The sequence below is a fragment of the Orycteropus afer genome, unplaced genomic scaffold (genome assembly GCF_000298275.1).
Source record: "Orycteropus afer afer isolate SDZICR_OR568_19922 unplaced genomic scaffold, OryAfe1.0 scaffold00015, whole genome shotgun sequence".
Classification (NCBI taxonomy): domain Eukaryota; kingdom Metazoa; phylum Chordata; class Mammalia; order Tubulidentata; family Orycteropodidae; genus Orycteropus; species Orycteropus afer.
This window is the reverse complement of record NW_006921602.1, coordinates 10101718-10116277: the sequence shown is the minus strand read 5'-3', so window position 1 is coordinate 10116277 and position 14560 is coordinate 10101718. Positions and strand designations below refer to the sequence as shown.

Here is a 14560-nt window from a genome sequence, read left to right as displayed (position 1 = left end):
AGTGGTTAGATTCACCGTGTATTTAGGAGGTAGACAGGACAGATGTAACAGACCAGGATTCTAAGCCAGAGCTAAGCAGAAAGTTCCTTGCCCTGCCTCCAATGTCCTCTGCAAATGCAGATTAAGCACCTACACCCACCACCTGCCAGCCTTTGCCTTATTTTTCCACAGGTGTGTCCCTAGCCCCTAGAACAGATTCTGCACATAACAGATAACTGTTATGGATCAAATTGTGTCCCACCAAAATAAGTGTTGTAAATAAGCCCTGTACTTTGGAGAATGGGCTTTCTTTGTGATGAGGCAGGATTAGTATAGGTGTGTCTGCAGTCAATCTCTTTTGAGATATAAAAGGAGCAGATGAAGGAAGCAGAGTTGGGGGAAGATAGAAGCCACACCACTTGAAGATCACCAAGGAGCCAAGGAACAGCCAAAATCCTTCCCCGCAAGCTGGCATCCTGAATTCAGACTTCTAGCTTTCTAAACTGTGAGAAAAGAAATTTCTGTTTGTTAAAGCCACCCACTTGTGGTATTTCTGTTACAGCAGCGCCAGATAACTAAGATAGTGCTCAATAAATATTTGTTTGCTTGAATTGAATGGAATGAGGAAATGAAACCCAGAGGGGATAAAAGGAAAAATAAACATTTCTGGAGCAGGAAGAAAAGACAGTGGAGGAGGAAGAGAAAGAGCGATCAAGAGAGGTAGGAGAACACCAAGAACCCAGTTTCATAGGGACCTGGGTGGTGGGGGGGACAAGGGAGTTACCTGTCCAGCCAGCCAGGCAGCAGCAGTGGCCTGTGATGGGATCACAGCCATCGGCATGGCTGCAGTCACAGCGCTCGCTGCAGTTCAGCCCAAATGTGCCATCCTGTGGAGAGGAGGGGGAAGAGAGAAACCATCAGAGACGGACCTCCAAAGGTTAACATACTTCTGTTGGATCTGAATGCCAACACTGAGCCACATCCCCCACAGAGACACACAGAGACTAGGGCTAGGGCAGAGAGGGAACACTGTTTGTAACCGAGGAATCAACACAGTCATGAATTGTTTGGCTGCCTTAATAGGAATATGAGGTCTGGAGGGAAGGAGGCGGTAAGTCCTGCTCTACTTCTGGATGGTCAAGCTTGCAGGGCTATCAATTGAATGACCATCAACTAAAATTGCAAATGAGAAAGCACTGCAAATTATAAGACATCATTCATATGTGAAGAATGACTATGATTTATTCACTGTTTACTGGGAAAGCAGCAGCAGTGCCAACCAACATTTGGTACATCCCCATTAGGTATGAAGAGCCTTGTTATATACATTATTTCTCTTGATCCTCACAACAACTCTATGAAACAGCTCCATTATATTCCCACTTCAAAGATGAGAAAACAGGGTTGAGAGGTGAGGTAACATGCCCAAGGTAACTTAATTATGATGGAGCAAAGACTGAATTTGAACTTAGGACTGTAGGACTCTAAAGCCCATGTTCATTCAACAATATCACATCAGCTAGTTTATCTTATCTGTATCTTAGACTATGATCTAGTGATTACATCTGGGTGGTTATTGCTAGAGAGAGATTTAGTCCTCCTATAGCCTGAATATAAAGTTATAGACTGTTGGAACCAGAAGGAAGCTTAGATATTATTTGTGAAAGGATAGCAACTGTGATGGATTAGTGAGGGCTGCCCTATAGCACTGTGTTTAGGATTCTGAAGCTACGTTTGGGCTTGGGTAAGTGCCAAGTTAATTAATAACATTTACCATAAAAGTGAGGGGAAAGTGATGCCACACGCATCTACCAAATATTTTAGAAATCAGAAGACTGAGGCCCAAATTAGCAAAGTGGCCACAGAGCAGTGAGAGTTATAGCTGAAGCCTGAATCCAAGTGTTCCACCATGCAATCTTTTCTGTGCATATCCATGAGCAAAACAACCACAGGTGAAGTGCATGAGGAAATGTCAGGCTGCTTTGTCCCTCCCCACTTCTGCTAGTGCCCACTCCCTGCCCTTGACACTCACCGGGCAGGGAAGTTCGCAGGTGTCTCCCAGCCAACCGGGGGTACAGGAGCAGGAGCCATCTGCAGGGCTGCAGGCTGCGCCATTGGCACAGGTGCAGCTCTCGTTGCAGTTCAAGCCCCACGTCCCACTAGGACATGGTAGGGTACAGTCGAGGCCCTGCCATCCTGGGAGGAGGGAAAGGGGCTGTCACCTCTCCATCCAGGGCCAGGGCATCTTTCTGCCCACCCCCCTTGGCTCTGTACATGGAATCCTACCCAAACCATTGCATCTCTCATTGCTGGGTTGTTGTTGTTGTTGTTGTTGTTTGCCATCGAGTCGGCCCTGACTCATAGCGACCCCTCCTTGGGTTTCCGAGGCAGTATCACTACGGAAGTAGGAATGCCTAACCTTCCTTCCGAGGAGTGGCTGGTGGGTTAGAACCTACATTCCTCATAGAATCTGCACAGAAAACTGCAAGAATGAGGGCTAGAGCCCAGGGTTCCTGTCCCCTGATTCTCACTGATTTTACTGTAGGCGATTGTTTTGGTTCTTTCGTATTGCTCTAACAGAAAATACCACAAGTATATGTCAGCAAATAGGAGTTTAGCTTCTTACAGTTTTGGAGGCTAGAAGTCTGACTTCAAGTGCCAGCTCTAGGAGCTGGGTGAAGGCCCCTCAACCTTGGGCTTCAGCTCTGCCTCTTGTTCCCGGCCCACTGGAGCTGGAGGTGTCTCTTACCTCAGGTAGCTGCTGGCTGCTAAGGCTGACAAACCCAATGTTGACAAGTAAAATGCCACAGTCCAAAGATTATCAACCAACACAGCAAGCCACTAGTTCAAGTCCAGAAACAGTCCCAAGATCAGCAGACAACATGGCAGGCCACTCACTGATGACTCAGCCAAATACAGGATCCAAAAATGCAAAGACGCTCAAGACCTTTCTCAAAACTGTCTTCTTATATACAGGAAGCAGACCACATCCTTAAGGCAGCTACTCAGCTGCTCACAGCAGATTCCACCACAGAGTTGATTACCAGTTTCGTCATGGGGAATGACTACATCCAGCTGTCCAGCCACTCAAAACCAGGCCCAGCCAAGTTGACACATAACCTTAAGTACCATAGTGATAATCTCATTTGGGATGAGGAACCAGCTGAGGTGGGTACGATCTGCTAGGGTGGTTATAGGCAGCTTCTCAGTATACTTTGTTTGCAAAACCCAAACCTAACTCATTGCCGTCGAGTTGGTTCCAACTCATAGAGACCCCTCTTTGGGTTTTCAAGGCAGTATCTCTATGGAAGTAGATTGCCCAATCTTCCTTCCGAGGAGTGGCTGGTGGGTTTGAACTGCCACCCCTTTGTTTGCAAGGAAGGCTAATTTCATATTCTGAGTCTGGTCATTTGCCTGTGTGCCCTCAAACACATCTCCCCCTTCCTTGCTTTATTCTGGTTCTCAGAGGGGCGATTCTGCCATCTTTATATCCCATGATCTCTTGTAAGCTGGCTCCCAGGTGGGTCTACCCAGGGGTGAGCTGGCCTACAGACTGAAGAGTGGGAACAGGAGAGAAGCCAGGTATCTTCTCCTCTGAAGCAGTGCCTCCTTGATTCTGGCACAGCCATGCAGCCCTGCTGTCAATCTCCCCATCTCCTCTCTCTCACTGGATGGCCCTCTCTCCCAGGCTGTGGGAGCACCTCCTCTTCCCTTTGTCCCTCCTACCCTAGGAGTGGTAGCACCTTCTCTCATACTTGCTAATCTGTGGGTTGCTCATCTTCTTTATGTGCTCTTCAAACACCATTGTAACTAATGTCCCTATTAAATGCCCACTATTGAAGTCCCTCCATGGGTTCTGCTTCCTGGGCTGGAACCTGACTAGTACAGCCTCCCTGGCCCTGCAAGTGCGTGGTTGAGCAGGATCAACCCAGACTCCTCAGCTGGCAGCTCACTGGGCAGTGTACACATATATGGAAGATGGGGTTGGGAAAGAAGGCACGCACATTACCTTCCTTGCAGGTGCAGGAGCCATCTACTGGAGAGCAGGTGCCACCATGGCTACAGCTACAGACAGATGAGCAGTTGGGGCCATAGGTCCCTGCTGCACAGGATACCGCGCAGACCTCTCCCTAGAAGAGGAGAGAGTATACTTTGAAGTCAGAGCTGGTCCCATGATGAGTGGCTGTGGTAGGTAGAATATTGATCCCCCACAGACATTCATGTTCTAATCTCTGGAACCTGTAAGCATGTTGCAAAAGGGACTTGCAGGTGTGATTAAGGACTTTGCAATGGGGAGATTATCTTGCACTATCTGAGTGGACCAAATCTAATCACATGAGTGATGGAAGAAGATAGGTCAGAGATGCATGGTGAGAGGGACTCCACACTCTGGTGGTGACTCTAATGATGGAGGAAGGGGCCATAGCCAAGAAGTACAGTAGCCTCTAGAAGCGAGGAATGACCCTTGTCTTACAGCCAGCACAAAAATGGGACCTCAGTGCTAAAACCACAAGGAACTGAATTCTTCCAACAGTCTGAATGAGCAGGAAAAAGATTTGCACCTAGAGCCTCCAGATAGGCACCCTGATTTTAGTCTGGTGAGAACCATGTCAGACCTCTAACCCACAGAACTGTAAGATAATAAATTTGGGTTACGTTGCTTTAAGCCACTAGGTTTGTGGTCATTTGTTAAGCCTACTGACTAATACAGTGGCCCTCACCAGGTTGGCAAGGGAAGAGGGTCAAGCTTTCAGACCACAGCTCCAGGGTGGGCAAAGGCCCCCACAGAACTTGACCTCCAGTCTGTATTAGGTCACAGGAGTACAGAAATTGACTCTCTGCTTACTTATTTTATTTGATTCTCACCAACTCCATGACATAGATAATATCCTGATCCCATTTACCTGAACCTCAGAGAAGTTTATTGAAATAATAATAGTAATAGCTAAGGCTTATTGAGTGTGCTCTCAATATCAGGCACCATGCACTTAATCCTCACAACACTCTTAGTAGATAGAAACAATTTCCTGAGTATTATTCTCATGAATAGATAACAAAAAGTGATGGCACAGAGAAGTTAGTTGACTCACCTAAGGACACAGAGCTAAAACCCAGGCTGGCTGCTTAATCACAGGTGTTACCAGGTGCCATAAACCTACTTCCCTGGAAAGTGTTCTCTGAGATGGAAATTAACGAGCTGTCAAGGAAGAATTCCTATGAGGGGTAAAGGAAGCAGGACAGGGCAGAGAGAGATGTTGAACTGAGGTGTAATTCTAACAAAGTCTTCAGCAGATCTTCTAGGAACTCTGAGCTGAGACGGCCCTTAGAGTTACCCGACCTGGGAGGAAGGGAGGAGAGGGCCTCTATGCCCCGGTCAATCATTGTATACCTCCTGCCTTGGGAAAGGGGGCAAGGTTTAGGTGAGTCAGCTCTCTCTGACTGAGGCAATTTCTGCGGAGGGACTCAGCAGGGAGCCACCAATCTTCCTGCAGCTGGAGGGATGGGAGCTCGTCCTGAAGGGTGGATCTGGGTGGCCCACTACAGTGCCCACTAACCAGGCCTCCCTGGGTGTGACTGTTAGCTCCAGTAAGGACTTAAGAGTGGGGGCAAATCACTAGGGCAGGGGGGCCTGGAATGGGGCTTCAGAGGTCTTGAGAGGGTGGGAGCATTCAGTTAATCAGAGAAGAGGTAAAGGCAATCCAGATGGGAAGAGTGCTATGGAGGAAGGTGAGGGGAAGCATGAGAACTGGGAATGTTCTAGGAGTAGCTGAAGGGAGGCATTTGTGTAGGGAAGGATGAGGGAGATAATTAAAAGGGAAGGTGGGAGATTTGAATACCAGGTAAGGGAGTTTAGATTTTCTTCTCTGAGTTCCTCAGGACATGCCTTCCACACTCAGGAACACACACTGGGGCACGTGATTGCTAGAAGTTCAATTCCCACTGTCTCCCCATGGTGGGGGCAGCTGCTCTGCAGGGCCCCTGGGAGCTTTTCAGGTCTTACACCTAGGCTTACTGTAAGGATCCTGATGCAGAGGAGAGCTTGGGCCAGGAGATCTGTCAGTGACATTGGATGGGTTACAGCCCCTCGGAGCCTCAGTTCCAGCATCTGTGAAATGACCGGCTTGGGGTAGAAGCTTATGTCTCAACCTTAAGGGCCCCAGGCAGCTGGCCTCACTCCCATTTAGGCCACAGAGAGACCTGAGAGTGTGGCCCTTGGCAAAGGGGATGCTCCTTTCCAGCCCTTTTCTCCCATCAGGAGAGGGCCTGGGGAGTGTGGAGCCCTTCATAAGAAGGCCCATGGTTCCCACTTTCCCCACCACCACCAGCCCCCCGGCAGCAAGCCTAAACCAGCTGGAGTCTGTCAGCTTTCCCGTTACCCAGAAAACTCTAATTTCTCCAAGACTATAAATAGTCCTTGAGAACGTAATTGAGCTCGGAGGACCTTGGCCCGGGTGCGAATAGTGGGCACAGTTTATACTTTTCTCTGTATGGGTTTGCTTTTGTATCTCTCCAGGCTTCCTCATTAGTGTCCACGACCCTTATCCCCCAGGGAGGCCTCAAGAGGTCTGTGGACCCAGCTGTGGGTCTGTTGAGGGAGGTCAGAGACGACTCCCCACCTTGACCCTGCTCCAGGGGACAAGAGGTAGAGTGTCCAGCCTGAAAGGGCAGCTCCCCAGAATGCAGTGCCAGTCCACCGTTTTCTCCCAGCAATACCTGGGCAAGGATGTAGACTGTTAATTTGGTTTCCACAATGGCTCTGGGAGGCCACCAGGCTGAAAGACTTTTCTGCTTCCCACAGAAGGAAATGGAGATTCAGAGATTGGCAGTGACTTATCCAGGGCCCCTTGGTGTGTTACCGGCAATGAAAGGGAAGTGGGGCAGAACCAGATCTCCCTTCTACGTGTTTAGGCATGGACTCTGGGACTATCCTGCTTCCACCACTTGCTGCCCACATGACCTTGGATGATTCACTAAAGCCCTCTACGCCTCAGTTTCTAAAAGTCTGTAAAGTGGGAGTAGTGGCATACCTATCTCATAGCAATGTTAGAGGGTTAAATGGTTCCTTAGGAAGGAAACTTTTCTAAAGCTGATGTCCTGATTTGGACTTGGAGCCTCCAACATTATGAAACAACAAATCCCTGTTCTTTAAAGTCACCTACTTGTGGCTCTTTTGTTAAAGCAGCACTAGGAAACTAAGACAGACTGCAACCCCAAGCTCAGGGTCTGGTGATTTCTAGGGTGCCCTGGATGTCAACCTCCAACACATAGGTTGTTCTCTCACACAGACATCCTCAATTTTGGGGGACCACTATCAGAGCTCAATTGTGATAGTCTGGTGATTTGAGTCTACATGGTCTGGTGACATAGTACCTAAGGCATTTGACTGTTAACCAGGAGGCTGGTGGTTCAAACCCACCAGCCACTCCTCTGAAGGAAGACTGGGCAATCTACTTCTGTAGTAATACCACCTCAGAAACCCAAGGAGGGGTCGCTATGAGTTGGATCCGACTTTTCGGCAGTTTGGTGGAGGGTGGTACTTATTTAGGTAGTTAATGTCTCCACTACATCTGTGTGTTTGTTTCTAGGTGTATGTGTTAATCCATCTGTGTAGATTTGGGTATACATTTGTGGCTCTTTCTTTATCCTTTTCACCTGGATGGAATCTCTGATACCCTTTTCCTAGCTCACCAGTCCTGTCCTGAGGGGTATTAGGTACACACACAGCACCACCATCCTAGGACACTGGGTTGCTGGTGTCCCAGCAGAGAGCTCTGGGAGGCAGGGATCTGATTTTGTTCACATCTCAATTCTTGAGGCTCAGGGCCCTGCTGGTACATAATGGGCCCTCAATAAATGTTTAACTGAAATGAGATGTTTATGTATACATGCTGGCTTCTACAGTGGACAGAACCAGCACGGGGCACTTTCCATATGCTTTATTGCTCATGCCAGGCAATTCAACAACTGCTTACAGAGTGGGGCCAACTCTCAGCTGACCCTGGGGAGACTCCAGGGGTGCAGAGAAGCCTGGAACCCAGTCTCCATCCTTGGGCAGCTTCTAGTCACTGTGCATAAAGAACACCCACACCTGCATCACACCTATAATTATGTGTCCACTTATGTATTGTCTGCTCATTCCCTCTTTATTCCCCAATTAGACTAGATACTTCCTGAGAACAGGGGCCTTTCTGTGTGGGTTGACCAGCATCCGTAGCTAGTGCCTGGCACAGAGTATAACCAGGTACCAGTTGCCATCAAGTAGACTCTAACTCCTGGTGATCCCTTGTATGTCAGGGTAGAATTGGGCTCCATAGGGATTTCAGTAGCTGGTTTTTTTCATCAGGTTGTTTTTTTTTTCAAGGCACTCTGGGTGGACTTGAACCTCTAACCTTTTGGTTAGCAGTCAAGAGTGTTAACTGTGTCACCCATGGACTCTAGCACAGAGTATAAGTGCTCTATAAATATTGGTGGTCTAGGGTTCCACAGCTCCCACCACACCAGGAAGCAGTCTAAGGATGGGTCTCATACTCCTTCATGTAGCCTCACTGGGGGCTCTTGTGGAAAAGGGAAAGGCAGGCCAGATGCTGGTCTATTGTTCTACCAGCATCCTCTGTCCCCAACCCTGCCAGCCAGGCTGAGGGTGAAAAGTACAGCTGGAAAATTACCATGCTAGCATCCCCTCAGAGAGACAAAATCTTAACCAAAAAACAAAACCCACTGCCACTGAGTCGATTTTGGCTCATAGCGACCCTATAGGAAGAGGAGAACTGCCCTATAGGGTTTCCCAGGCTGTAAGTCTTTAGAGAAGCAAACTGCCTCATCTTTCTACCTGTGGAGCAGCTGAGGAGTTTGAACTGCTGACCTTTTGGGTAGCAGCCCAATGCTTTAACCACAGCACCACCAGAACTCCTTAGACAAGATCTTAGAGATGATCAAATCCATGCTTTCATCATAACAAACAGGAGCCAGAGAATCAGAGCAGGCCCATGGGGAAGAGCCGGGATTGGCAGAGCAGTGCTCCTTCAAGGACTGGCTGCAGAGCTTGTGTCTTTTTTTTTTTTTTTTTTTAATGTATTGTGATTTGGGTGAAAGTTTACAGAGCAAACTCATTTTCCCTACAGCAGTTCATACACATTTTGTTTCATGACATTGACTGCAATTCCCTACAATGTAACAGCTCTCTTCCCACTTCTTCCCTGTAGTTACCTCTTCCCTGTCCCTCCCTTCCATATACTCCTGCCCCACAAGCTATCTCCCTATGCAAACACTGCCCTTCTGTTCTTCCACAGTTGATCAGGCCAAGGAGTGTATCTACTTGATGTAAAGTTCACCCTATATGCCTGCCTATTGTTTGGCTGGAAGCCACAGGAGTGAATTCAGTTTCAGACCTGAAGGGAAAAGAGAGGCCATAGTTTCAGAGGTTTCACCAGACTCTATCAGACCAGCAAACCTGGTCTTTTTTTTTTTTTAAATGATTTTGGGTTTTGTTCTACATTGTTCTCCCACTCTGTCCAGGATCTTCTGCACCAACCCCACTCTTGAGTGGCTGACAGTGGGAGCAGGGCACCATCTAGTTCTTCTGGTCTCATGGTCATATAGGCTGAAGATCACATGGTCTACCAGTCCCTTAGATTATTTGTTTCCATGTGTCTTTGGTTTTCTTCATTCTTCTTTGCTCTGGATGAGAGACCCATCGTTGCATCTAGATGGCTGCTTTCAAGCTTTTAAGACCCAAGTTGCTACTCACCAGAGTAGGATGTAGAATAATGTTTTTGTGTAGTATGTTATGCCAATTGAGCTTGATGTCCCCTGCAACTATGGTCCCAAGCCCACAGGTCCAATTATTTGCTCCCTCAGGGTAGCTGGCTATGGCCAAGAAGCCACCACAACTTTGCACCTTGTCAGCTCTACTATATACCTGGATATTCTTACAGCACATACAAATATGCATATAGAAACATCATCTGCTACCCCTACACAGGGTCATGGGCACACTCCCCCCTGCCTAGACATACCTGATCATTCAGCCTGTCCACCCATCTATGCACCCATAGATCAATGCTTGCCATCACTGACAATGCAGTAATGTACATGCAAAAGGTTCATCTTTGTTGTCTGTACCTCCCATGCACCTCTCTATGTCTTCCTCTTCCTCAGTGCAGGGCCTGTATCTAACCCACATCCCCTTCTCCGCCCAGGGCCCAGTGGCTCAGAATTTGGATTTACTAATTTTTTTCATACCCTAGGAAAAAGGACTGGATGAGGACCCTGGGTCGTGAGTCCAGATTTTGCCAGAGGCAAAGCTGGAAAGTTTGCATCTGGCATCTCAGGGCTTCCCATGGCCTACCACCCATGGCAGCCCATTTCCTGGGGTAGGCCTGGACCCTAAGGCCCTTAATTCAACCTGTTCCTCAAGAATCCCAAGAATTGCCACATGTCCTACTGCTACAAGGCAGTCTTCTCTTCTGATAAAGACCAGCTGCCACTGAGTCCACTCTGACTCATGGATACCCTGTATGTGTCAGAGAAGAATAGTGTCCTGTAAGGTTTTCAGTAGCTGATTTTTTAGGAGCAAATTGCCAGGCCTTTCTTCCAAGGTGCCTCTCAGTGGACTCAAAGCCCCAACCTTTCAGTTAGCAGCTGAGTGCATTAACTGTTTGCACCATCTAGACTGTTGCTAATCCTAGGTTATATACAAGCCTTGGTTTTGTTATCAATTATATGTGGCTCTTGAAATCAATCTCCTCAACTCTTCACCACTAACCACCCTTTTTTTATTACCCTTTCACCACAAAGCCCTTTTGAGAATGCCCATTTGAGAACTGAAAGACACTGCTGTCATTCTGTGCTGGTGCCTAAGGCCAGTCACATATTGAACAGGATCAATTTGGTCAGTGACCACCTGCCATGTGACTCCTGTGGCAGCATCTTGTCCATTAGTCAGGACCTAGAAATTCCTATGATGTCTCCTACAGCCAACTGGAGTTTCTGATCAGCACCTGCTAACCTGGCATACCACGTAGAGTAAAACATTGGGGTTTTAGTTAGCCTCATCACAGATAATGCAAGATTTCCCATAAGTTTTGTGAAATGTTCAAAACTGCTTGTGGGAACCAACTGTAGCCTTTGCAAGTGTCTAGCTGGGAACCACTGGCTAAGGTCGTCTCTAAGTGCCCTTTAGCTCTGACTCTTGGAGCATCTTCTTGCCTGAAGCAGGGGCATTAATCCAAAGGAGTGAAGCATGGTAGGAATGTAGGCACTGAAGCGAGGACTCACACCACCTCAGTGGTCACATACAAATGGGTGATCCATTAATGCATGGCCTGGGCCTGGCCACACACCCATCTCTAATGGTGGGGAGGCACCCCATAGTGCCAGACCTAGAAGGGACATTTGCAATCACCTGGTCCAGTTGCCTTGTCCTAGAGGTGAAAAAACTGAGGCCCAGCAACAAAATACGGTTTACCCAAGATGACACTGCTAATTCACGGCAGAGATGGGTTTGATCTCACATGTTCTGGCTCCCGTTTCAATGCAGGATTCCAGCCACTCAGATGTGACTCTGGGCTAGCTTATCCTGCACACTAACTCCCTAAGCATGCAGCGGGTCATTCAGAGGATGGAGCCTCTGATCTTGAGGGAGGGCCTGCCTCAGCAGGCAGACCCTTCCTCACACCTGGAAGTTGGTACCTGGGTGGTGTTATATTCTGATATCTCCTCATCTTGGAGTCCCTACATGGTACAAACAATTCACGTGCTTGGCTGCTAACTGAAAGGTTGGAAGTTTGAGTCCATCCAGAGGTACCTTGGAAGAAAGGCCTGGTGTTATACTTCTGGAAAAATCAGCCATTGAACACCCTATGGAGCACAGTTCTACTTTGACTCACACAGAGTTGCCATGAGTCAGAATTGACTTGATGGTGCTCAGTACCCCCATCTCATCTCCTCAACCTACACCTCCCTGTCCTATCCACCATCCACAGAGGCAGAGCCTGAGTTTCCGCTGGGGGAAGCCTGCCAGTCCCACTTAGCATCTTCATTCTGTGGTGAACGGATGTGAACTCTTCCTCCCATCCAAAGGCCTGTTAATTATAGATGCAGCATTGGCTATTAACATCTTGAACTTGATTTGAAAGAGCTACTGGCAGAATGGAACCCCGGAGCTGGTCCTGCTAAAGAGATGTAAATCTCTACTCCGCCTTCCACCTGCCTCCCTGTACAATGTGGCTGTACAGACTGAACCCCGGTGGGTAATGAGTTATATGTTCTATTAAATTTGTTTCAAATGTTGTTTATTGAATTTTCTTCCCTGCAATATGCTGCTTTGTAGTTCGGCCCTGTTTGGGAAAATTAATCAACAGCTGGGCTTCTCATGTTGATCATCTGTTTTCCTGTTGATGGGCAGGAGGTTAATGAGTGGTTTTTTTGGAGTGGAAGTGGGAGGAGGCAGGAAGGGGGTTGACCCACCCTTGCACAATTTTTCAAGTTTGTTTTGGGTCCCCTTAAATGTATTTGGTGGGTAAGAGGAAGTGTGAATGCAGTGGAGTGGGGTTCTCTAGAGCCTGTGGGTGGTACAAATGGTTAAGCACACGACTACTAGACTAAATGTTGGTGGTTAGGTTCGAACCTACCCGGGCGAACCTCAGAGGAAAAGCCTGGCAATCTGCTTCCAAAAAATCACAGCCATTGAAAACCCTGTGGAGCAGTTCTACTGTGCACACATGGGGTCGCTATGGGTTAGAATCAACTCAACAGCAAGTACCAACAACAGATCCAGGCCTGGGCAGTGTGTGCCTGCTAATGTGTGGCTGCTCAGTGGAGGATGCTGGGATGGGCAACAAAGAGAAGTGGCCCAAGTCCACAGCTCTTTTTCTGAGGGGTGAGTGGGATGGTTTAGGCAAGAGAGGGTCCTGCCTGGAGTCAGAAAACACAGGTTTAAGTGAGGCAAAGGTACTGGCCCAAGGCAGCCTGGCCTCATTCATCCCACAGTTGTTTCCTGAGCATCTACCATAGGCCAGGCACTATGAGAGACTCTGGGCTTTGTTAACCCTTAAATGAGACCAGATGCATCCAAAGGTGCCTTTAACTCTCGCTCACTCCCCCACTTCCTTCCAGAGCAGACTTCCCTGTTACAGTGTGCTTGACTGTTGACAAAGCTCTTTGCCAGGCAGAGTGACAGCTCCAGGCTGCTGCTCTCTCCCTGCCCACCCTTTATAGTCACTTCCCACTCTCAGGTCTGAGGCTCGGGCAATGGGTCTCCCTAGGTGTGGAGCCTGGTTTGTGATTTTTTTTTTTCCCCTGGGGAAAAAAGAATTGTGGTCCACAAGACAAAGAGAGAATATCTTGGATCGAATGCCAGCCACAGCAGTCTCTCTAATGCAGAGCAAACCTCGCTGGACCTAATTAGTGCGTCACTGATAAAACAGCACCTGAAAGCAGATGTGTATTGGGGAGAAGAAACTGCATAAGGCAAGAGAACTAGTGGGCCAGGCAAGATGAGAGAGAGAGAGAGAGAGAGAGATGGAGACCACTTGCCAATACATCTCCATGTATTAAGTCAGGAATGCCCAGGGCCTTGTGGGACCAAGTCATTCTGCTTGGCTCCCATGGTGACATGGTAGTGAAGGTTAGGCCTGGAAACTCCTAGAATATTCACTCTCATCTATGACTGTCCAAAATGAACAGGATGCTAATGACTTGTGGCCACCCTGAATGGTTGTGCAGGCTGCACACTGCACAATTCCAGGCATGGAATTCACTCACATTAAAATCATGGTAGATTCATGCATCTATTACATCAGTTTTCTGGCAGATTCTAGTAGGATGTCTTGAGAAAGGGATACCTTTTTGCAAATGTCTCTAATTTGTACAAAGATGCTGTATGACCCTGACTCCTCAAGAGGTTTCTCCAGAGGAGCACAGACACCCTCCCAAACCCCCCAAACAGATACTAAAAGAATTCAGGGAGGCAGAGAGTGTGGTCGGTCCAACAGCCAGTTTGGAGGAAGAACACTTGGGGTTAAGTTTAAGCCGATCCACTTACTGGCTCTGTTTCCTGAGTCCTAGGGACTCAGCTGCCATCATGGTAAGACCACAGTTTGTTTTCTCCTCTGCATCAATATTTTTGTCCTACCTGTAGTCCCTTCATCTCCTCTAATCATTCCCTTTCCCAAGAATCTCTCCTGAGTCTGGAGAAGGCATTACTGGCTAATCAGAGCTTATTGAGCAAACTCTTGGGAGGTATTATGTTTTATCAGGAGCCTCCCAAAGTCTAAAATCCCTGGAGATATTTGTGCAGGGTTTATGCATAGTGGGCAGCTCATACGTTAGAGGCAGAGGGGGACAGGATGTTGGTCCTCACCACTGACCATATACCTTCACCTCTCGCCAGGGCTGCCTTGTTGGCTTAGGGTGGGCAGGCCCATCCCTACTGCTAGGGACAGGCGGAAGAACATTCAGATTTTTAACTGCCCCCCACCTCCATGCCAGTCCTGTGCCAGGCACTTTTTTTTGTCCTCTATCTCCTTTTGTCCTTAAAATAACCCTGCAGGGAAGGAATTACTATCACCATCCTAGAGAG

At 48.0% G+C, this 14560-nt stretch overlaps 1 protein-coding gene across 1 annotated transcript in view; it reads right to left on the bottom strand.

The window, feature by feature from the left end:
- The window catches only part of MEGF11 (multiple EGF like domains 11), a 306691-nt gene that overhangs the window by 30244 nt on the left and 261887 nt on the right, over window positions 1-14560 (bottom strand). Inside the window, exons 10-12 of the mRNA XM_042783088.1 lie at window positions 3989-4109; window positions 2012-2175; window positions 764-866 (exon numbers count right to left, since the gene is read on the bottom strand). Coding sequence (XP_042639022.1) covers window positions 764-866; window positions 2012-2175; window positions 3989-4109 — 388 coding nt within the window. The remainder of the gene's footprint in view (window positions 1-763; window positions 867-2011; window positions 2176-3988; window positions 4110-14560) is intronic.